This window comes from Chanodichthys erythropterus, chromosome 3 (genome assembly GCF_024489055.1).
Source record: "Chanodichthys erythropterus isolate Z2021 chromosome 3, ASM2448905v1, whole genome shotgun sequence".
Lineage (NCBI taxonomy): Eukaryota > Metazoa > Chordata > Actinopteri > Cypriniformes > Xenocyprididae > Chanodichthys > Chanodichthys erythropterus.
Window position 1 is genome coordinate 31,131,799 of NC_090223.1, and position 25,687 is coordinate 31,157,485.

Below are 25,687 nucleotides of genomic sequence, written 5' to 3' on the forward strand. Positions count from 1 at the left end.
GAGTGTTTGTCCGTTTAGGGCTGCTGTAGAAACATGCTGGCGACTTGTCGAGTGGGGCCCGCAGTGTATGAGATAGAAATGGCTCATTCTAAGGTAATAAAAACATAATGGTTTCATTATGTAAAGTCTTTTTGCACCACTGAAAACATAGTTATGTGTATTATATTTCATTTCTGTCGATAGATCCTTCCAAATTTTACACATTGCACCTTTACATTACATCTGGAAAGTATTCACAGTACTTCACTTTTTCCACATGTTATGTTAAGTTACAGCCTTATTCCAAAAGGGATTAAATTCATTATTTTCCTCTAAATTCTACAAACAATACCCAATAATGACAACATGAAAGAAGTTTGTTTGAAATCTTTGCAACTTTATTAAAAATAAAAAACGAACAAAAATCACATGTAAATAAGTATTCACAGCCTATGCCATGACACTCAATATTGAGCTCAGGTGCATCCTGTTTCCACTGATCATCCTTGAGATGTTTCTATAAATTGATTGGAGTCCACCAGTGGTAAATTCAGTTGATTGGACATGATTTGGAAAGGCACACACCTGTCTACACACAGTGGCCTCCATCATCCGTAAATGGAAGAAGTTTGGAACCACCAGGACTCTTCCTAGAGCGGGCCACCTGGCCAAACTGAGTGACTGGGGGAGAAGGGCCTTCGTCAGGGAGGTGAGCAAGAACCCGATGGTCACTCTGACAGAGTGTTTCTCCAGTGTTTCTCTGTGGAGAGAGGAGAACCTTCCAGAAGAACAACCATCTCTGCAGCACTCCACCAATCAGGCCTGTATGGTAGAGTGGCCAGATGGAAGCCACTCCTCAGTAAAAGGCACATGACAGTCCTCCTGGAGGACTCTCAGACCATGAGAAACTAAATTCTCTGGTTTGATGAAACAAAGATTGAACTCTTTGGCCTGAATAGCAAGCGTCATGTCTGGAGGGAACCAGGCACCGCTCATCACTTGGCCAATACCCTCCCTACAGTGATGCATGGTGGGGGCAGCATCATGCTGTGGGGATGTTTTTCAGCGGCAGGAACTGGGAGACTAGTCAGGATCAAGGGAAAGATGAATGCAGCAAGGTACAGACACATACTTGATGATAACCTACCCCAGAGAGCTCTGGACCTTAGACTGGGGCAAAGGTTCATCTTCCAACAGGACAACGACCCTAATCACACAGCCAAGATAACAAAGGAGTGGCTACGGGACAACTCTGTGAATGTCCTTGAGAGGTCCAGCCAGAGCCCAGACTTGAACCCGGTTGAACATCTCTGGAGAGATCTGAAAATGACTGTGCACCGACACTCCCAATCCAACCTGATGGAGCTTGAGAGGTCCTGCAAAGAAAATGGGAGAAACTACCCAAAAATAGGTGTGCCAAGCTTGTAGCATTATGCTCAAGAAGACTTGAGGCTGGAATTGGTGCCAAAGGTGCTTCAACACCGTATTGAGCAAAGGTTGTGAATACTTATGTACATGTGAATTTTATTAATTTTTTTATTTTTAATAAATTTGCAAAGATTTCAAACAAACTTCTTTCACGTTGTCATTATGGGGTATTGTTAGAATAGTAGAATTTTGAGGAAAATAATGAATTTAATCCCTTTTGGAATAAGGCTGTAATATAACAAAATGAGGAAAAAGTGAAGCACTGTGAATACTGTGTAAATACTTTGAATACACTGTGAATACACTGTAAAATAAGTTATTTCAACGCATTCCAGGCAATGAGTCTATAATGTCCAAACATTAAAATACTTTCCTTACTCATGCTTTTAGGGGAAAAGGCCAAAAATTGGTAGTGAGAAGACAAAATTGCTCTGACTTTCTCTACAACATGCTACAGAAAGATCATTTCATAAAATGCTAAACCTTACATTTATGCAATAATAAATTCTCGCTTTACTTTAAAAAAACCCAGAAATGCCTTTTTCAGGTTTTCAAAAATATTAAAGTTAAATGCATCTGACAAACTACAGACACAAACCCACACCATGCGCAATATAAAAACCCCCACTACTCATTAGCGCCCTCTAATGGCCATATCAAACCCATCACACAATAAAAAAAAGCTCCTTTCAATGCTGATGATTAAAAAAAAATATTGGGCTATCTTCGGAGTTATCTCATAATGCACCTGAAAAAATTATATACAGAAACACTGACCAAAGTTTATTTGATCTTTTATCATTTAAATTACTATATAGGTTTTTATTTTCTTTCTATTTTCAAATCATTCTAAAAAAAATATAGGCTGTATTATATATAATTGATATAAATTATCAAATGAAGCTATTTCAGTATTTAAATATATTTGAGGTGCCCTGTGAATAAATTAGCTGTGTAACTTTGGTCTCCTAGACAACTGTGTACAGTAAAGACTGAGCAGATGGATGCTCAATTCTTCTTGTTCAGATTGCGGTGAGATAGTTGTGAAAGCGCACACACCGACACACTGGCATTGATCCATCCTCTGTCTGTCTCACTCACTTTCTCACTCGCTGTCTCTCACTTCTACACACAGACACACAAGCACACACTTTCATTTAACTTGGGTAAACAACACTGGCGTCAATGCACGTATGCAAGCTCCCATTAGAATTTCGGCTCAGTGTTAATAGGATAATGGATATGAGTGGGTTTTTCAGGGCTGGTGCCATGGCAACCTGGAAGAGGGTGGCGATCTGAACTATGTCTCCCAGACGACAAGAGGCCAATAGAAAGTCCGGCCGGCCAATCAAACGAGGGAAGGGGTGAAGTGCGCATGTTTGTGTGAACTGTAGCATGTGGTAGACTTACGGTTATGAGATGTTTTGTTCATGTGTATGTGTGTGTGTTGTATTATTTATTTAATTTGAGAGATCAGTCAAAGGAGAGGAGCAGAGACAGACAACAGAATTACAGTTGGGCATTTCTATCTTTTCAGCAGCCATCGCTACTTTTCAGTGATTGGGACACGGGTTCAGGACCCTTCAATATCCCATTGTAAGCCTGGCACCGTCTTTAGAGGGCATGTTCCTCTTCCTGTTGCCCTTGCCCTGTAGCGGGGGAGCCATCAAGGAGCTCCATGTTGCGACGCAGGGAAGTGAGCACCTGTACCTGCAGGTTGGAGACGGGTTCGGGCGAGGCCGCAAGGGCAGCTGTGGCCATGGTGCGATTCAGCAGAGGGTTGGGTGGGTTGCTGCTCGGAGGGTGTGTAGCCTTCCAGTAGGCCTCCAGGTATTCAGCCAGGTGTTCACATGCATCCTCCAGCTGATTCTCATCTAATATTATGTCAAAAAGCTCCTGAAAGAGAGAAAAAGAGATGTTTACAAAGAAAATAGTGAGCAAAGCAAATGTACAGTTTATATCTATGTTATCTTTGCATATGACTAGACAAGATCTGTGAGCACACAAACTTTAAAAATCCTGTATGTGTCTAAGAAACAAAGAATGAAGGAAGACGGAAATGGAAAAGGAGGAGGAAATACAGCTTAGGTGTTGAAAGTGTGCAGAAGCACAGCTTTCCCACCGAATTAAAACCAAAAGCAAATGCTGCAAACCTTAAAGTGTACATAAATTTAAATCAGTAGAAATCAAAAGTCATATTCTCACAGGAGGACACTGTGCGAGTTTATCAGCTGCAACCATTTGGACGTTGAGATGTTTGGCCTGAGATTTACCCCTGGACTTTATCAGCCTCTGCAAAACCTGATAGTGAGGGGGACACAGAAAAGCAAATATACGTCCAATAAACACGTTCAAATACACTGTGATGAAAACAAATAATTTGTGATTAGATAGTTGTTGTTTTTTTAAAAGAAATTAATATTTTTATTCAGCAAGGATGCTTTAAATTGATCAAAGGTGACAGTAAACATTTATAATGTAACAATTTCTATTTAAAATAAATTATGTTCTTTGAAAAAAAAAAGTCAGGTTTGCAAAAATAAAGAATCATGAAGGATCATGTGACACTGAAGTAATGGCTGCTGAAACTTCAGCTGTGCCTTCACTTCAATAAATTACATTATAAATTAAATAAAAATAGAAAACAGTTATTTTAAATGTAATAGTATTGCACAAACTGCTTTTACTATATTTTTGATAATAATATTTTAAAAAAAAATCATCCTTGGTGAGTAAATTAGACTTTTTGTTTTCAAAATCATTACAAAAATTATACTGACTCCAAACCTTTGAATGGTGGTGTGTATTGTAGCTAGTATTTACCTTTGGAGAGGCAATCTTGATGTAGACTATGATAGGTGCCAGTGATGTCTTGGCCAGCTGAGATGGATGGTTGATTGTGTCGGCATCCAGAGCCACTAACTGAAGTGTCCGTGCCAGCTCAAAGATTCTCTCGATTTCACTCTGTACCTCAGCTGCCGGATAAAAAAACAAAAAAAGTAATCATTTACGAATATACAACATATATACACACTCATGACTGCATCTCATCTTTCATCTATACACTGTAAAATGAATATTCTTAATTTTTATCTTACATAAAATAATGAAAAAACAGCATTATGGTATTAATACATGTTTTGAATATCTGGAATATGAGTGCATTTTGTCTGGTTTCATTAGTTGTTTTTACACTAAATGTATATATATATATATATATATATATATATATATATATATATATATATATATATATATATATATATATATATATATATATATATATATATATATATATATATATATATATATATATATTTTTTTTTTTTTTTTTTTTTGCAGCATATATCAGAGAATCCTGAAAGCACACACAACCACACCTCAAACTTGAATAAACAATGATTTTCAGGAAGACTTACCTCACAGTTTTATTTTACACTCAAACCCATGTTAGTACATATCATGCACGTGGGTGTTATTATGGTCTGCTCAGATATATGCATGTATGAGAGTGTGCATGTGCTCGTTTAGTTCCATTTAACTTAAAGTAAATGGAACACTGAACAGTATGACAGTAGTTTACAGAATAGTGGTTGCATGCTATGTGCAGCTTTCTGCATTGATCCATGGCACACTGTAGAAAGCTGCAGTTAGCTGTAGATCAGTATATGTGTTTGCGCATGGATACGTGTGGGTGTGAAGTGCTATATGTGAAGTGGCATCACACTTTTTACAGTGAGTTAGAATCAATGCATTCAGTCAATTTTTCAGAGTGTAAAAAAATCTGCAAGCCATACTTTTTAGTCACGTTACCATTTAAAAAATAAAATGTAAGTTGTGCTATTTAAGGGGCAATGTCTCTTAAATTATCCAGAATGCACAATTTAATTTATATTATATACATCAAAAATACAGTAAAACAGCAATATTGTGAAATATTATTACAATTTATTTCTTTAGGATTCCTAGAAAGTTCAAAAGAATAGCATTTTTTTTAAATATTCACTGTCACTTTTGATCTATTTAATACATCCTTGCAAAATAAAAGTATTATTATTATTATTATTTATTTATTTTATTTTTTTTAAATCTTACTAACCCCAAACTTTTGAATGGTAGTATATGTCATCAAATCATTGAAATTATTAATATAATGCTTTCCTGTAGCTCAGTGGTTAGAGCGTGGCACTAGCAATGCCAAGGTCATGGGTTCGATCCCAGGGATTGCACATACTCAGATACAAATGTATAGTATAATGCAATGTAAGTCGCTTTGGATAAAAGCGTCTGCCAAATGCATAAATGTAAATGTAATATCTTAAGATATTATGCAGGATTCCTAATTTTAGTCATGTAAACAATACCAACATACAGATGTCCAGTTTTTTTAGCCCACTGTCACTTAATGTAACATAAGATGCCTGTCACAGGGGTATAAATAAATGAATATGACTTGAGAGAGAGAGAAAAATTACTAGGAATGTTTTATTGTGATTGCTGTCTACTGAAAAATGTAGTCCTGTCATGACAACGGAGTCGGAGTGTTTAACATAGTAATGGATATGACAATGTAAATGTATTTGGTCTTGGCAGAATAGATCTGCTACGCTGTAGTAGCCCAAATGCAGGATTTGCTGCTGCCAATACATACACAGACACGCTGCTGTGAGCATGTAAGACTGATGCTGCACAATATAGTATACATGAATTACTCATAGCAGATCTAGCCAGGTGGAGCTGGGGAAGGTGGATAGTTTCTGAAAGCGCGCTGCAAACTGCTACAGCAAACACTGATCAAGTATTTGAAAGTTGAGCAACAAGCTCATTGGTTGCTGATGGAACAGGAACCAATCAGCTGTGCCCTTTAAAAACAATGTGATTGCTAAGCAGATTGAGTTAAGGGCCTATCACCCAGCACCATTCAGAGTTTCATGACAGAACACATGTATTTAAATTGGTAGTATTGTTACTTTTAAGCCGTGTTTCCACCGCAGGAACTTCCCCAGGAACTAGAGAGTTTGGAGCGCTACTCGGTGTGTTTCGACCGCAGGAACCAGAGTTCCGGGTAAAAATTTCCCCCTCAGAAAGTACCTACTCACTAGATAGTACTTTTCCAAAGTTCCGGAACTTTTGGGAGTTGGACACCAGCGCTGAACATGCTGACTGGTTGAGTTCACGCAGCATTTTATTTCAACCACCACAAGTCTGTTGCAGTGCGTGCAGTAAGAGTTGTTTGCTATTCAAATCAACAGTGGAGTTTAAAAACACGATCGACGAACCGACGACAAGGTTCAGGCTTTATTAAGCTTAAACTCGGAGGACAAAATCCAGCTGGAACTGAAAAGTTTTGCGCAGTCCCAGTACTTTAGACCGCAATGGAAACACAGACAGTAACAGGTCTGGGGGAAATAAAGTTCCTGGGACAAATTGTTCTGGGTAATTTCAGTGGAAAAGCGGCTTTAGTTAATAACACCACATCTGTGCCGGCAAGTTAAGACTGTTCACACCAAACTCAAGGTAGAGGGTTAAGTAAAAGGACAGATGGATGTAGAGTTAGATAAATGGATGGAAAGATTAAATGAATCAACAGATGGATGGTCATGAAGGGGAACAGGGTGGGATGATAAGATACGTACCCAGTACGTCTGAGGTGAAGAGAAAGAGAGAGGGAAGAAATGTGTGGAGGGAGGGTGTGGCAGGAGAGAACAGGGTGAAAAAGAGAAAAAAGCCACATCAGACATGACGTAACAGAGCAAGAGGAGGAAACACTAAGAAAAATGTTTATGAAAGAGAGAGAATGTGTACTAGTGTAAACTGACAGGGCTTGCTTGACAAAATCTCTATTAGCACAGAGAGCACATATTCACCCAAAAGTTTATTTCTTTCTTTGTCTGACTTTTTTTTTCTATATGAAATCACTTAAATAGTGTGATTATCTTCTTTTCTCTATACCAGCTATAATACCAGAATGAATGCATTTCATTCATTTCATAAAAGAGACTGTTTGTGAACAGTGAACAATGTGAACAGCTTTGGATTTTGAAATTTGCTTAATTTTTTTTGTTTGTTTTGGTCTTAAGTGTCTGCGTGGACTAACATGAATCCAAAATATTTGTTGATTTTGGTCATTCAGCCTGTTGCTAAACCACATGTTCAGTCTGCTCAGGCTTTACGACCACATGAGGGAGCTCTTTCAGATGCAGTTTCACATTTGTGTGCAGGTGTGTTTCGTACCCAGACTGGATCTAGTGCTGGAGCGCTCGATGATCGTGTGTTTGCTGGGGTTGTTTAGAACGGAACGTTTGGCAAGTGAGATGTCTGCTGTCACCCTGGTGATAGATATTCTAGAACAAACAACAAATAATCATGACATGCTGCCAAATACGGCATGAGTGTATTTTGATATTTCCAGCATTAATAATCCACACAGAACTTTGCCATCGATATTAACAGTTTCTTTGATAACAAAAATCTTGCCCAATTTCATGATGAGGAAAAGGAATTAATATTTCATATCTTCATTATGACCATGACATGCATATTTTAATACCCACCTGCCTTCAAATTTGTGTTTTAGAAAGTCAAAGAGAGCTTTCTGCATCATATCTGTCACCTGCAACGTAACAAACACAGACCTGAACAAGATGAACAACATGGCTAAAATGAAAAATTGATGGTTTTTGAGAGAGAGATGTATTGTCTTGCCTCGTAGCCTTTCAGGGATGGTCCCACCAAAATAATGGGTCTCATGGAAGGCACCACATCGTAAGGAGGAACATGTTCCATCTGAAAGTTCACACACAAAAATAAAGCCTCTTCAGTGACGTAAAAACAAACAAACAAACAAACAAACAAATCATGATTTATATATACATTTCTTCTCCCGCTTTTGTTTTTAAAGGTTTTTTTTAATCACTTTCTTCTTCCCCCACCCCTCCCTATCTCTCTGATCTTCTCAGCAGTGGCAGTCCATAAAGGGATAAAATTATCATAATTTCAGCCATGTATTTTTTTTAACTGTATGCTCTTATACATAACTATAAATCTTCATAGAGTTTTTAGGATGCCCAGCTCCCATTCCCTCCTCTGACAGACCATCACTTTAATCTAAGTTAAGACCTCTTCATGTCCTGCTAAGGGTCCTCCACTTTCTCTCCACAAGTGAGTGTGAGAAAAACAGAGACAGAGATCCTCCCACTCCTCTTTCCCTGTTATATAATAAAAAAAACTGACCAAAAGTTTCAGTGGGCTAGCTAGAGTTAGAGTGAACAACCTGAATATCTAAAAACAACCGGAACAACTGCAATATAATGTCATCATTTCGAATACTCTAATTCTCCTAGTCGGGCGTCTGTGCATGTGTGATTGTGTGTCGGTAGTCATTGTGACAGCAGTAACATGCGTGGGCTACTCTGTATTTCACAGAATAGTAATGGAAACCGTGGAAACCTGTCAGGGTGTTTTTGCCTCATCTTGCGTGCATGTGTAAGAGGATGGCAGTACGTCCACACATGTGGGTGGACACATGGGCCAGATTCATTCATTTCTTGATTCAATCTGAATTAGATTTACATGTCCCGTAGAGCTCTAAGACTAATACAGCCTGACATTTCTTTCCCTTTTCCGAACAATTTTATTGTACACAGGACTGTGTACAGAAATCCTGTGTCTATATGCCACAACAATTCACATTTAAGCCTTTAGAGAAGTGAACTAGCATAGAAGAATTTGTGTTTTCTGAAATACATTCACGGTATTTGCTGAGCTGATGCAGGGACACAATGACAATAGCCCAAAGCCTCAGATATCGTCACAACAAGTACACAGACACAAACACAAAACAAAAAGTTTGTTGCTATGACTCACCGATTTCTGTTTCTGTTTGGCAGGCCCACCTATCATTCCACACACACACACACACACACGCAGCAAGAGAGAGAAGGCAAGCAAGCAAACAAACAAAAGCTTGTTAGTGACAAATTGTTAATACATTTAGGATGCTGGGAGGAAATTAATAACAAAATTCAGATGTGGCCAAATGAAGAAAAGATTGAACTTCTAAAGAATTAGATAAGATGTGGCTTGACTGATCATTCAGGTTGATCTGAAGTAAAATTCTCCCAGCATAAACACAGTCTCACAAGTCTTAGCTCAAATTACTGGATTTGTTAGTCTTCTAGATTCACCCAGAAATGGACCTTCTGTCATCATTTACTCACCCTCATGTTGTTCCAAACCTGCATGACTTCCCACAAAAAGGTTTTGAAGAAATGATACACAGCACCAATAAAATACCATAAAAGTCTGACTGCACTAAGTCTTTTGAAAACCAAATGATAGCGTTACCCTAAAATATACATTGTTGTTTTTTGATAAAAGTCTTATCTGGTGCAGTTCTCTGAACTCATTCAAATAGGCCACTATGTGTCAGAGCTGGTTTTACATGAATGATGCCAAACATCACTGGATCTCGTATTTTGTTACTGATCACAACACAACAAATCTGAATATGCGCATATGTTTTTTTTCAATGACAACTTACATTTTACTCTGTTCTTTACACACACACACACACACACACACACACACACACACACACACACACACACACACACACACACACACATACACATATATATATATATATATATATATATATATATATATATATATATATATATATACAGTCTGTTCTGGCAACCTGGGTCATACAGGATGAGTAAATGATGAAAGAATTTTCATTTTTGGCTGAACTATCCTTTTAATATTGCATTCACTCAGTCCCTTAAATGTGAATTTTAACACACACAAACTCACACAAACAGACGTTTTTTCACATGTTTCAGAAACACAGAAGGTGCTCGGTTAGGAAGGAGTCTGATTATTAGTCACATCTGAAGGAGGCTGACTATTGATGCATTCTGGGGTTTTCACCAGGGGTTACCTTCTTAAAGAAAGGGAGGCGGGGTAGGTTGCCTTGAGGGGAGGTGACACTTCCGCCCACACCCTTTTGGTCACGGGTGTCGGCAGGCTCCACCTCCTCAACATCCGAATCCAAAGCATCGTCATAAAGCCCAGTGGACAAGTCAGCTAGGGGATCGATTGGGAGGTGGGTGGGTTTTAATGAAAGGATAGAACAAGAGAGAGGAGGAAATAGAGAAGGAAACGAGAGTGAAAGAAGAGGGAAACAAGGGTAACGGACAGAAAATGAGAGATGAGGAAGAGAGGAAGAACAGCAGCATGATGTACAGATTTTGCTGAGTCAGAAAAGCGATGAAAAGAACACAGGTGTTTTAAAAATGAGGAAAAGCAAAAAAGAAACAACCTTTTAAAGAAGTACAAACAGTGGCGTGTGTTGTGAAGTTTCTCTGAGTTTGGGTTTTTAAATAAATTATAAATTCATGTTCCAGTTTCATTTGATGTTTTCGGTTAATAGGACTATGGAACATAATTTACCGCACTAACAACAAACAAGTAATATTATATAATATTTTTATGTTCAAATGAACATACTGTTTATTAAAATAAATCAATGAAAGTCTCATCAAGTTTTATTTTTTTTTACATTAATTCTGAAACAATATCCAAGAAAAAAAAAAAAAAAGGTTAAAATGCGATAGTAAAAAACGGTCAAATTAGTTACCTTATCAATATGGGAAAAAAAAGAAAAGCAAAAAAATGTCTAAAATTACATTATACTGTAAAATCAAATTTAAAGATACAGATAAATACTATGAATTATCGTATGATTTACAGATAAAAACAGTAAAAGGACCTTCCAGGAAGACACATCACATATAATTTGATTTATTGAAATAAATTTGTTTCTTCAAATTTTTGTGTTACATTGTATGCTTTTTAGTCAATGCTTATTGCATTATTTTAGTGTGACGTGTGGTACCCTGATGGTGTTGTTTCTATATGTGTTTGACCCTGTGCACCATCTAAATTTGAGTACTGGACATGTTTTATGGACAGGCCATTTACGATAAACTCTGATTCATCATATGGCTTTTTGTTTTACCACCTGTATTATTATGGTGGTTATCAGTACATTTATGGTACAGCGCAGATTGTAGTAGTTCAAGTAGATTGGTGTATTAACATTATATAATTTCTTTTCATTCACTTCTTTTGAGGATGCATTGCCTCACCTGCATTGCCTCACTTACAAAATCATGAAACTCCAAGAGCTGACACAGCCATGACAGATTACATAAACCACAGGTAGTTCAACGTGAGCTACAATTACAGATGGTGATGACAATAAAGAGAAAAGGAAGAAAACAACAGACTAGAGGGATGAGTGATAAGAGGGAAGAGAGGAGGGTAGAGGGGATCCTAAGGGGACGTTCTACCTAACTGTCATTGTATTCAATGAGTACCCAAAGTGTACCAAAAACTCACAGCATTACTGTCTGATCATACCTGTTCCAGGTGGAGTGGGCCTCCGGGCACCTGTGGCAACATCCAGACTAGAGCTTCCACCGGACTTACTGGGAAATAAATAGAGAGATCAACGGAAAGTAGTTAAAACATACGGTACCCTGTAAAAAAGTTTGGAAACATTAAAATAATTGAATGTTTTTAAAAGAAGTCTCTTATACAGTAAAAACTGTAATATTGTAAAATATTGTTACCTGGAGCTAAGGCGGTTCTGTCTCATTCTCTGTTCTTGTAATTGACGGGTGCTCTCAAGCTTCACTGGACTAGGGATAAACCCCACCTCACATCCTTCCTTCACTAAACGTCCGATCCACCAGTCATTATTATACTTCTGTTGACAGAAAAACATACAAAAATACACAAGTTAACACACAGCCTCTAAACTGTGTGTACGCTGGAGATTAAAACATAAACATACTTTATCAGTAGAAAAATGTGAATAACACTGTTAAACATTAAAGTATTATGCAATCATACATTAAAGTGTCCTTTAAAATTGAGTCAAGAACCCTAGAGATTATATTAAACACTACTGAACCTTTTTCCCCCCAAGTGTATGATTACATATACCTATAAATACTGTAAAGAATAAATTAGATTAAAGGTGTTGTAATTTCAGATATTTTGATATTTCATAAATTTGCTGTCTGTGATGTGTCATTTTACTGAACCGTTAAATGGAAATGTGTCTGTCTAACCTCTTTGATGTGCAGGAAGTCTTTGGGTTCAAAAGAGATGGCCATGCCCTGAACCGGCACATCATCATTAGGGCCTGGGTTATAGCCAACATTAGTCCTCACCGCAAACGCTACAGGCTTGGTCTTCAGAGAGATAAATGGAGGTGAAAGTGAGTATTAAAACACAGAGTGAAACAATCCAGAGCAGAAGGAAGGACACAGGTCATGTGATTGGATTTACAGCTAACATATAGACGTGATCATATATAAAGTGAAGAGGTTGGAATAAAAGTGCAGAAGAACAGTATAGGGCTTCCAAACTCATATCCTGGTGGAACAGCAAGCAGCATGTTTTATGTAGCAAGCCTCAATTTTACAATAATTAAGAATTTACAGTAATGAATGATATATGGTGATGTGTGTTTTTTTGTGTGTGAAGAATAATTGCACTTAATGGTAACCAGTTTGAAACAACTTCCTTCTGTGAACTGACATGGCTTCATATCACAGAATGAGGCAGAAATTATATTATTTTATAGTATTGTATACAGTGATAAAGGCCACGTTGATTGACATTGCATTATAAATATACATTATCCTTTTTAAAATACTCGAGATGGCTTGAAGAACACAAATAATTCATATACTGTCGCAACGGTGTGTTAATTCTCTTCATGTTTAATCGGTCAAAAATGTCTCTTATTTGTGTTTTTTTCAGCTACAACATGCGATATTTGGGTGTCTTTGTCCATATTAGGGATTTCCTGGAATGTCACAAGTTTTATTACTCCCATGAACTTCACTTGTGGACTTTCTCGCGATTTCGCCCTCTGGCGTCGAGTATGAATAAAACAGAAATTATGTGAGAGTTTAGCATTCCAATATGCTCACACATCGCCCTATTTTGGGAAAAACAGAAAAAATTCTGCTCTCTAAAGATATTTGAAGTAAACATATAATCCATAAGTTTTTATCCAAATCAGCACACAAAATAAACTGTGAACAGGTTAATGTTTAATTTTCTGTTTCAGGGCTAGCAAAACAATTGCAACTTACTCTCTGTACAGTGGCCAAACCTGCAAGATAACGTAGGCGGGGGTAGGTGTACAGGTTGGCGGTTCTGCCCCCTTTTGCACTCACTGTTGATTGTGCAGTCTGGGCTGATTAACCAGTCATTTTCGAGGAATCTAAAAAACGTCTACACTGGTGAGCTAACTTTCTTGGAGTGCGAGTAGAGTGTTTCGTCTGTCACATCTGAAGACATGCTTTTATGCGGCAGTAGCAGCTGCACATGGTCTCTGCCTTCTGTATTCAAGTTATGAAGAAAGTGTAAACTGACGTCGCATCAGTTACACTTTTTCCGTAAGTTTAATACGGAAGGCTTATGACGTAGCGTAAGCTTTTTGAACTGCTAGAGTTTTACACATTCTTCGTAACTTGAATATGAAAGGCGGTCTGGCGGAAGCTAGAAGTTTTACTTCATAACTTGTTAAATATGGATATTTTTTTTTACACCAACACATTGCTTCGCTTCAGAAGGCCTTTATTAACCCACCTGGAGCCATGTGGAATATGTTAATGATGGATGGATGTGGATGTCTTCAGCTCATGCTCGTTTGGTAAGGCTTACTGCCATTACAAAGCTCGGATGTGTCAGGATATTTATTAATATATCTCTGGTTGTGTTCATCCGAAAGAAGAAAGTCATGGCTTGATGGCTTGAGGGTGAGTAAAGCTTTTTTCATTTGAAAGTGAACTAATACTTTAACAAACTTTAATCCAGTTAATCATACAGGTGTTTATGAGGTGTTAAGCCTCTCAAAAAGATGTTCTACAATCAAGTATATTATCATCACTCAGGGCAGAGTCAGAATAATGGACCCATGAGAAATGGAAAGAGAAAAAGAAAGAAGATAAAAGTAAGACACCTTAGCCTTCTCTAGGGTGGCAAGAGCTTGTCTATCGGCTTCTTTCCTGAGAGCCTCAGGGTCCTCCTCCAGAGACACGTCAGAGTCTGAAGGACGACTGGTGTAGGAGTCTGCTGAGCCCTGCCAGAGAATAGAGAAAGGGAGTGAGAGGGAGGAAGGGACGGAGGGTGAATCTATGTTAAAAGCCTTTGGCACAGTGTTTGGAAAAGCTCTTTTTTAATTAGTATTCCTCATCTAATATCAAACACAGTCACAATTTTACATCTCTTCTTCCACCAGGCCAAAAGAGAAGTAGCACAAATGATCACACACAACAAGTTATCATACGATATGCAAACTATTTGTGAATGAAGAACAGGGTGAAGGAGAGGGCAGGAACAGTGTGGGAGGAAGTGAAAGAGAGCAGAAGGTACAGTACAAGCAAGAGAAAAGGTGTATCTAAGAATATGAGAGGAGAAAAAAAAAGAAGCAAATACTTAAAGCACCTGAATCAAAGGAGATGAGCTTTCTATGATTCTCTCAGTTTGTGTATGTGCAAGGATGTAAACAAATGATCTCAGGGGGATATTCTTATTAAAATGAACAACGTAAATGTTTGTATGCTTGTAAATATTTGTTTATAAAATTAATAACTTTAACACAAATTCCATCATGACCAACAATTTAGCAATCAATACTTTTATCAAAAGTGTTACCAAAGAGACAGCGAAGAGCTTAAAATGAAATATGTGAGAAAAAAACAGAACAGAATATTATTGTTTTGTCATTTTGCAATCATCAGCATTTTCACAACAAAATTATATCAAACACAGTGTATAACTTGAAAGTGATTTAGAGGCATGCACACTGCTGAAGGTTGTATGTGGATACATTAAATAAACAAATTATATTGTAAAAAGCGTTATGAGAGTTTAATTCCACAGGGTCAGTTGAAGAAATGCGTATATGCCGGTATTGATTTGAACTTGCTTTAGAGTCTGGGTAAGTTCATGAACATATTTAAAAGCAGACACACACACACACACACACACACACACACACACACACACACACACACACACACACACACACACACACAAATCGTCGTGGCATTGACTTTCACAGTACAGTACAGTGTCAGAACCTTTATATAAGCCTCCCACTCCTCTCATCTCTTTTTCCCCACTTTCCTCGCATTTTCCTGTCTGTTTCAGGTGTCGAGCGGACTCTTTTTCGTGGGAGGTGTGGACGGGCGTGCGGACAGCTGCAAGAATGACTCATTGGATGGATGTGCTTGCGTGTGTACATAAGTGCATTAGGTTTGTCACATATTTGTGAGGATGTGTGTGCATGTTTTAAATAGAAATGAGAATGTGTCAGGCTGACATATGCCGTATGCAATGATGTTAAATTATTCATTGTGAAACAGAGGGTCACAGGAACCCAGTGCACACACACTATCACAGGCTTTACTAGGCAGCAACAGATTGTGCACACGCACACACACACACACACACACACACACACACACACACACACACACACACACACACACACACACACACACACACACACACACACACACACACACATACACCTGCTAGACTATGACTTTTATAGCATAGATGTTATATTTATAATTGTTGGTCCAGTGGACATAAAGTGGGCTAAATCCGAATCCTGGCAGAAACAAAGCACACAAATTTGTTTTTCTATGGTAGGGATTTTTTAATGACATCTAATTCAAAGAAACTTTTGTGAATTTTAAAATTTTCATTAAGTTAGGTAATTTATATAGCACAATAAAACAACAGTCGCTTACCATTGAGCTGTACAAAAAAGAATGATAAAAATAAACAAACACCAATCAAAACAATAAAATAACATACAAAGACATTACATACAGAGAAAACAAGCTCAAAACAACTCACATATTATAAGTGTTCTCTAAAAGGTATTAAGTAAGTATTACTCTCTTAAAAAGTTCTTAACTGTAGCCAGTAGCAGTGGTGGATAAAGTACTTGATTTGACTGTATTAGCCTGCTTATCAAATGACAGGGCAGAGACAAAGACAACACCCAAGTTCTTAACAGATGGCTTTACATAAGCAGCTAAGCTGCCCAACACTTGATTTAAGTTTCAAGAGACAGCTAACGGTCCAAACACAATTGCCTCAGTCTTACTCTCGTTGAGATTTAAAAAATTATTGGGCATCCTTAATGTCTGACAAACAAGCAGTTTGACCAGCATTGTCATTATGCTTAATGGGCACATATATTTCAGTGTTGTCTGCATAACAATGAAATAATACTCAGTGTTTTCTAAAAAATTGAACCCAAAGGGAGAATATATAAAGAAAACAAAATAGGGGCAAGAATAGATCCTTGGGGAACCCCGCAGGTCAAGAGTGATTTGGAGGATAAACATCTATTTATTTAGACAGAAAAAGTTCTATTGTTCAAATAAGATTTGAACCAGTTCAATGCATGATCTTGAATACCCGCACAATGTTTAAGACGAGAAATAAGATTATCATGACCGACCGTATCAAAGGCCACACTCAAATCCAACAGCAGAAGTTACTACAGAGTTCCCAGAATCAACAGATAATAAAATATTATTCGACACTCTTATAAGCGCAGTTCCTGTACTGTGCTTTTTCCTAAAACCAGACTGAAAAGACTCTATTTGACTCTAAAAAATAAAAAGGTAATAAAAAGGTTGAAATAAAAGATAAATTAGAAATTGACCGAAAATGTGAGAGAATTGTCACATCAAAGTTTAATTTTTTCAACAGAGGTTTAACAACAGCATGCTTTAAAGCAACATTATGTACACTCTAAAAAATGCTGGGTTAAAACCAAGTTGGGTTGAAAATGGACAAACCCAGCGATTGGGTTGTTTTAACCCAGCGGTTGGGTTAAATGTTTGCCCAACCTGCTGGGTAGTTTTATTTAAACCAACTATTATTTAAAAATTGCTATATGGCTAGCTTAAAATGAACCCAAAATGCAGATGCAATTAAAGGCAACAATAATAGACAAAAGGTGAATGTTTATTAATAAGCTTTAATATTTTATTAATATAAATTTAATAGTTTAATAGTTTATTAATATAAATTTATTAATAAGCAATTTAATAAATGTTTATTGTTTAATAATTATTCATTGATTCATTAATAAATGTTCATTTCCAACATACTTTGGGTTAATTTTAATTAAGCAATACAGTAATTTTTAAACAATAGTTGAGTTAAATAAAACTACCCAGCAGGTTGGGCAAACATTTAACCCTACCGCTGGGTTAAAACAACCCAATTGCTAGGTTTGTCCATTTTCAACCCAACTTGGGTTGTTTTTAACCCAGCATTTTTTAGAGTGTAGTTTTTCGACCTTAAATTAATGTCTCTAAAATTATTTTAGTGGTAGAACAACTCTTAACCGGACAAATTCTACTGCCGCTGCTACCTGAGCAGGCTCCTAGCGGTTACAACCACACTCTGCAAGTTTTGCGTTTGGGTCGGTATCCACTGCCAGTGGAAGAGTGCGACCTGCTTTACGGCATACTTCACATATTTTACTCGTAGCCTGGGTGGAGTTAGCCAACAGCTAACAATATGAGACGAAACGATTGAGTATGCAAGTCTCAAAACCATGCGGACAACATTTTATTCTATTATACAAATTACACCCTTTGAAAACAATGCTACATACGAACTATGTGAGCAAAAAAACTAGGCTAACATACTACCGTTCTTTTTGCCATTGTACTTTTCAATTCTGGAGTAACAATAAATAAAACTATGTAATGATATTTGTAGAACATAGTGTAAAACGGGCTACTTTACCTGGTCGGTGGACATGGTTTCTAAACAAGGTTTCTGTATTCCCTGGTTTTGTCAGCTTGGTCAACAAATTCACATGAATTGAGCTGCCCACGGGGAAGCTTATACAGTGACAGTATTTACGACACTGGTAACAGACAATTGCGCTTATCAACCACATAGGGGAATCGTGAGCAAATTTTCCATGGTGTTGCTTTAAATCTTCTGGCACAAGTCCTACATTGAGACATTACTTACTCTGATCTAAATGAGGACATTCCTTAGACTTGTATTGTTTAAAAATATATATATATAAATACAATAAACTAACACCCACAGTTAGCAGAAAATTTTCTTGATGTTTACAATAATAAAAAAAACAACTTGATTTGCTTTATATTTATAACATTTTTAAAAATGAGGACATATGTAGGTTTTGTAACATTTCACTTTTGGGTACAAATCTGTCCCCAAAATATGGTTAAGTAGGTATACACACACCAGAATGATTCAAATTTCAAACAAAACCATTTCTCATCGGACCTCAACCCCCCTTTTAGAGTCACCATTAGTCAGATAAATTATCAAATATGCTCAGCTAAAAGCTGAAATAAGAAGCTTTTGAGGCTTATATAGTCTCTATGTATGGTCAAGGCAGCAGCAACAATTAATAATAAAAAAAAAAAAAAATTAAAGAAAAAAGCTAATAAAATTTTCATTTAAGTCTGATATCACATCATCTGTAAGGTTCTATTGTGACTACATAGAGAGGAAATTCATTACACAACAATTAAAAGTTATAATATTAACATAAGAAAAAACAGCTTTTCAGGCAAAGTGCTGAAATACGGTAACTAGCTAAGGAAAAGTTCACTGGGGATTGAAAAGTCTGTATTTTTTTTAAAATTACACTCATGTCGTTCCAAACCATTATAACTTTATATCTTCTGTGGAACACTAAAGGAGACACACACACTCCTGAGCAATAAAATGGGCCAAGCACAAAATGGCTAAACACTAAGCTTTTAATTGTCATAGCAAAAATTATTGGTCACGAAATTAGAAAAATGTAAGCAAATGCACTACTTAAAAAGCTTGGTGTCTCAGAAAAACATCAGACAGAATGAAGTTTTTGGCAGAATGTGGAAAGTTGTGTGTAGAGTGATGAATCACAATGAAACACGAGTTGCATGGTGATGCTCCAGAGCGGTGTCTTCGAAAATCTGCTGAGAAATATAATAATAAATGCATCTCTAGCACAGTGAGGCATGGAGGAAGAGCTGTCATTGTGTGGGAAGCCTTTTTAGCTGCTGCTATTGGTGAGCTGCTTCACTGTGAAGCTTGCTTCCCACAATTTGACCTATCGGTAAGCCCCGCCACCACCCTTATTTACTGTTGCTAACTCGGACAAACAAATGGAGTTGCTAACTGTCTTACAATGACAACGGTCAGTGTGAAAACCTTGTCCCATAATGTTTTTGATAAATTTTGGACACAGAAGGATCACCTCTCATTGAGGAGCATTCAAGTGGGACTTAAATATGCCATGGAGAGATATATATATAAATATTTTAAAATAAATATGGTGGGTAACAAGATTAATTTGGAAGCGAAGGTTTGCAGATCACAATGCAAGCAGGAGAAGCCTCATGTTACGGTTGTCACGATCGCAGATGATAACATCCAGGATCAACACTGTTCATTTACCGCAGGGTAAGATTAAATTAATTTACATATAACCAGTTTAATATGTACTGTGCATGATGTGAGAACAGTATTTAGGTTTATACGTTTGCAAGGACTCACTAACTTTAATTGTAACTTAATGAGAGTATGGCATACTCTCAGGATTCCTGGAAACAATGTTACAAGTACACCAGGCACATCGTTTTACCATTTTTGTAGGATTAACACCATCAAACCTTCCAATGTTTCTTTATGGCACTGAAACCTGAAGATGTCCGAGTTCCAGTCTCCTTACCGATAGGTCAATTGAAAAGTTGTTATCTGAAGAGGAATGATCAGGTGTGACTTTTCAATAAGACAAAAGAACAAGTCCATCAGGCTCATGTTTTGGCCTTCTTCAGAGTTCAGATTTGAACCCTACAGTGAATATTTGTTCTCACATTAAACTCAAACAAACTGGGAGACATTTTTCAACTACTCATAAACTGTTTGAAGCCATTAACATTGAGTGCAACAACACTAACTTTTCTTCCTGTTCTTCATAAAGCATTAAAAGACCATTAAATATTTTGCCATTTTGGCTTGGCCCTTTTCTTTCTTTTTTTTTGCCCAGGAGTGTACACATTCCTCGCATTTTGGGTAATTTGGGTTAACCAATCTCCATTTTAATTCCAATGTTTAACAACACACTTAAACTACTTCATCGCAATTAAAAAAAAAACAAAAAAACAGATTTCATTCAATGACTCATTTTTGTGCACTCAAGATGCTTTGTATGATCTCACACTGACTTTTAATTCTGGTATTTGCACCTCGGTCCTGTTTTGTGTAACTGTCAGCCACGTATGTGCTAGGCAGTTTTCAAGGCCGGTACCAGGTCACTTCAGTAAAGGTCTATGACATTCATTCTCTTCAAACGGCACTGAGAAATTCACAGTAATATCCCAGGCCTAAATGTTATGAAGTTGGCTCCATTGTAGTAGCAACGTATTAACAATAATATTAGCTTAGGCTCTACAGAGCTCGTAAACAAAGTTGACATTTTCCGTCTTCCAGTGAGTAAAGTTCCCTATGCTGTGTAGAAAGCAGTCTGCGAACACTGCACAAGAATAACATTGTCAGACTCGCTCTAGTCAAGACATCAGTGGCGGCAAGACAGGAACTTGAAGCGGGGAAAGAAACAAAAGACATGCCAGAAGATGACGGCTGACCGAGAGAGAAAAAAAGCGAGAATTGGGACGAAATGAAAAGGAGTGTGTGGGAGAGGTGGAGAGGAAGGATTAGTACTAGCTCTGAAAACATTTTCTCCCACACACACATTGTGGGATGATCAACTGTACCAACTAGGCCTCTCTATATGAAATGAACAATAAATGACTGGAAGATTTTTCTGCTGTTTTCTCTTTTATAATCCTTTCCTAATTTTTTAGAAAAAATATGATTCCGGGTAAAAGTAATGTAATGTATTTAATGCATGTTAAGCTCTATCAGCAGCATTTGTGGAAAAAATGCAGATTACTACATAAAATAAATTCTCTCAGTCATGATTTTCTCTCAAAAATTATGGTTACAGTACTTCCATTTACAATGGAAGTATACAGGAACAAGCAAAACACATTTTAATACATTTGCAAACTTATAGCCACAAGTTTCATATGTCTGTTATTAAAAAAATTCAATCAAAATTTGTTTTATTTCTGTTTCATCCTGCTTTGTAAATACCTTTCTAAAGACTAAAGGTCTACAATCATCAGATTAATCAATTATTTTAATCTATTGACTGACACGTTTTTATGTTTCTCTTCAGGTTTATACATCTAAAAACACTCTAATGATGAGCAGAAAAATATACAGTGTAAACTTAACAGAAATAAATTATTTCCCCCAAAAAATATAGTTATGATATTTGTATTTTTCACATTAAAACTGCGTCTTTATACAAGAAAATATATAGGTTACTTTTATTATTAAGGGGGTCCTTGCAAGTGTATCATTATGGATTCATATTTAAAAGTGTTTGAAAAGCCATGCCTTTAAAAAAGATAGAGTTCAATGAGTGTAACGTGAAAGAGTTGCTTCTGGAACTGTGCAACAAATATTTCTGAATTAATTTGTTCCCAAAGCACTACAGAGATACATTATTTATCTTTAGGACAGCTGAATTGTTAAGGATATTAAGTGAACAGTCTACAGAATGATAAATAACAGTAAGCACTTGTACGCAGATAACATTCATGTATATATTTATGACATTGACCTTTACAGCAAGGATCAAGATAAGATTCTTCTAAACAAACCAAGAATTTTGATTGCTCATATGCATTTGATATGATACCATTCTCACAATCTGCATCAATCTGATCCTAGACTCTCAGACGTCTTCAAGCCACTTAAGTAATAAATCACAGCTTTATTATGCCAGTGACCGCCAAACTTGAAAAAAAAAAAAAAGAATGTCGGATCACATTTAGAGATATATTTCTTACAGCTATAAATTTGACAAGCCAAATACCCTGTTGATGATGAGACAAAAGATAATGATTTTTTCACATTTTCTCTGCATACTTAGCCCGTATACTTATTATTTTTCATATTTTTTAAACTACTTAAAAATCAAACCATAAATTAATTTCAAACTAACCAAATCTCCAATCTCCAATCAGCAGTCTTCCAATTTAAACATCCTATCAAACAACACAAATTTAATGAGCCAAATGAGATTCAGTCAAGCTTTAGTCAGTATGACCCTGATTATTCTCAAATACAGAGCGATTTTCCCTCAGCATTTCACCTGCTCTTTTACATTACATCACTGCATTTTAGCGTTGCAAATGCACAAGACACTTATGAAAGCCAGCTCAGCCAGTGATTTCACCGAACATTGTCTGAAAAAACACCTGCATAGAGATGTTTTCACCCTTATTTATTGTTCTGCCTCCCCAAAAAGCTCCTTTGAAATGATCATTGAGGAAGCATAATTAATCACACCTGATTCAGTTTGATAATGTCTTAATGAATAACTCTATAAATAACTCTATTAGTTGGTGCATATGGTGCATTTGTTAAATAATCACACTCCATGGGTGTCAAGAAGACCAGATGGAAACCCAGGCAAAGGGCCCTGGTACAGGGCAGCCAGTACCAGCAAGGTCCCTGAGCAGTGCTGGAGGTCTAATTTAAACCCAGCAGGCCTAAGCAGCTGCCCAGCCCAAAATGGAATCAGACGGCAGCACGACAGAGAGAAGGAGAGAGAGAGAGAGAAAAAAATAAAAGGAGAGAGGCAGAGAGAAGGTGCAAATAAAACTTATTGAAAAGATCCATGTGGCAGTTTTTTCACATAGTCGTTAGTACACTTAATTAGCCCCCACACAAACTCGCATGTTTCCGGGTGTTTCTTACCATTGCAGGCCTTTGAATCCGCGCGTTGGTCTCCATGGCACTTGTTCCTTGCCACGGTAACACGGCGTCACACCCAAAGATCCGAGTCCACACCGAACGCGATGTGTGTGTGTGTGTCACGCAAGGGTATGTATTAATGTGTGTGTAGCTGTGATGGGTGTGTGTTTCAAAAGTTAGGCAGAGGACTATACGTGTGTGTCAGAGAGTGACCAATTGCTCTGCTAACCTCAACACCCCCCTCCTGCCTCATTCTGACACACAAAAACACACACACACAGCTGAAACCTGTAGTCAGTTTCTAAGTTGAAGGGGGTAAAACGAGAGAGAGAAAGAGAGAGAGAGAGAGAGAGAGAGAGAGAGAGAGAGAGAGAGAGAGAATTGGGGGGGGGGGGGTGGGGTGCTCAAATTGCAGGACTTGTGCTACATTTGCAGACTGAGGGGTTAAATTTAGCTGTGACAGGCAGGGGCAGATCTCTCTCTCTCTCTCTAGTTCTCACTCAGTCTCTTCCGTGTTTAGCTCCGGTATGAAGTGGAGAGTCCCAGAAAGAGTGGGAATGTAAACGTCAGCCCAACAGGCAGAAAGAAAGAAAGAAAGAAAGAAAGAAAGAAAGAAAGAAAGAAAGAAAGAAAGAAAGAAAGAAAGAAAGAAAGAAAGAAAGAAAGAGTGAGCGACCCTCTTTACCAATCCTCTACATGACAGAAGGGCACCTGACTCATTGTGTCTGTTACTGGTAGATCCCACTCATCCGTTTAGTCAGTCACTCCACCTGACGTTGACTCATTCAAGTAGAATAGCTTCATTTCGTTCAAAATCACCTGCATGTGACCTTCTTGACTGATATATATTGGGCAGACAGATAAACTTGCCAGTATTTAAACATTATCGTACAATAACTCTGCCTGTTTGGCCAACAGCTCCCCCCCCCAAAACCCTAACTATATTAACTTTTATGCACAAAAGCATTGTTTTGATCTCTTTTTGCTTAAGCAGACTGTGTCTGTTGTTGTGACTTAGTTGAAAATCAGATCAAATTGTAAATCCAGATCGTATTTCCTGCAACTGTGTACCATATATCAATGAATCAATACAAAATGCCAACACCTGTACACAAAATTTAAAAAAAATATATATAAAAATGTGACTTTCGGAGTCACAGAAATTGGCGTATAGGCTGGCTTCCTCAAGTGTTATCTGTTTGCTAAAACCACTAGAGGGCGACCTTTGACCCTCAGGAACAGCCTCTGCAACACCACTCACCCATCACCTCGCTATAACGCTCTGTCTGTCGCCACTCACCATCTTTGTCTTGTTCTCCCTCCCTTTTTCTACGCACCTTCATGGCTCCTAATATAAAAAAACTATTGTAAAAAAGAAAACAGTCCCAAGTCCAAAAAGAACATTTACTGGAAATTGAATCAATTTCAACTTCAACAAACTATATTGGATGTGACATTAAACAAAACGTTTGTGTGCGAGTACTAGAGCTCTTACTCATTTAAAATTCAAAGGGGCATATTTCTTAGAGGTGCAGCTGCAAAAAACACAGACTACTTATTTAAGGTGGATGTGAGGTAAAGAAAAAGAATAAAAGAATACTAGCCAGCTGTGTGTATACACTATATACTGCTATATAACTACAATTAAGTTGTACAAATGATAAACTTTTCAAAATTACATTGTTATCACAGGACGTCATTACATTTAGAGTTGCAGCAATATTAAATTTCTGGCCAAAATGATAAGCTGATAATTATTTTTATGGCCAATAACTGCTTCCAAATGTATACCTTATTATTATTATCATTACTATTATTATTGTTTATTATTATTGTTGTTTATTAATTTTTTTCCTTAGTATTATTTAATTAACTTATGTTCTTTCAGTTCTTGTGTCATATATGCATATGTGTATGTATGTACCAAGAGCTCCTGAAAAAAACAAAAACAAATTCCTTGTGTGTTTGCACACAGTTGGCGAATAAAGCTCATTCTGATTCTGATAAATGGCTCATAGTAAAATTGAATATGTTTTTGTCTAAATAAATAAAACTTAAAAAAAAAACTAAAATCATTTGTTTTAAAAGCTACAATGCATAATGCTATTAGACATAATAGCAAAATAATGAGATATAACAAATTTTTGAAAAGGTGTAAACTGGTAATAAAAACAAAACAGCAACAAACCTGGACCTCGGGATAATCATATTTTTTTCTATATATATATATATATATATATATATATATATATATATATATATATATATATATATATATATATATATATAAAATATAACCCCTTTATTCCTGATTGAGGACACAAAAATATAAACCCTCCTTATC

General features: G+C 36.9%; 1 protein-coding gene across 5 annotated transcripts in view; it reads right to left on the minus strand.

Moving 5' to 3' along the window:
- The window catches only part of cacnb1 (calcium channel, voltage-dependent, beta 1 subunit), a 37,124-nt gene that overhangs the window by 2,529 nt on the left and 8,908 nt on the right, over window positions 1-25,687 (minus strand). The window contains exons 1-12 of one of the 5 annotated variants that reach the window (XM_067381774.1): window positions 23,347-23,587; window positions 14,459-14,578; window positions 12,552-12,674; window positions 12,048-12,184; window positions 11,836-11,903; window positions 10,352-10,497; window positions 8,113-8,193; window positions 7,962-8,020; window positions 7,642-7,751; window positions 4,231-4,382; window positions 3,613-3,708; window positions 3,118-3,303 (exon numbers count right to left, since the gene is read on the minus strand). In XM_067381774.1, coding sequence (XP_067237875.1) covers window positions 3,118-3,303; window positions 3,613-3,708; window positions 4,231-4,382; window positions 7,642-7,751; window positions 7,962-8,020; window positions 8,113-8,193; window positions 10,352-10,497; window positions 11,836-11,903; window positions 12,048-12,184; window positions 12,552-12,674; window positions 14,459-14,578; window positions 23,347-23,382 — 1,314 coding nt within the window. In that variant the 5' untranslated portion in view covers window positions 23,383-23,587. Of the gene's footprint in view, window positions 1-1,580; window positions 3,304-3,612; window positions 3,709-4,230; window positions 4,383-7,641; window positions 7,752-7,961; window positions 8,021-8,112; window positions 8,194-9,273; window positions 9,303-10,351; window positions 10,498-11,835; window positions 11,904-12,047; window positions 12,185-12,551; window positions 12,675-14,458; window positions 14,579-23,346; window positions 23,588-25,687 lie in introns of those variants that run through there. The other 4 variants (XM_067381773.1, XM_067381772.1, XM_067381776.1 and 1 more) reach the window with 4 other exon arrangements.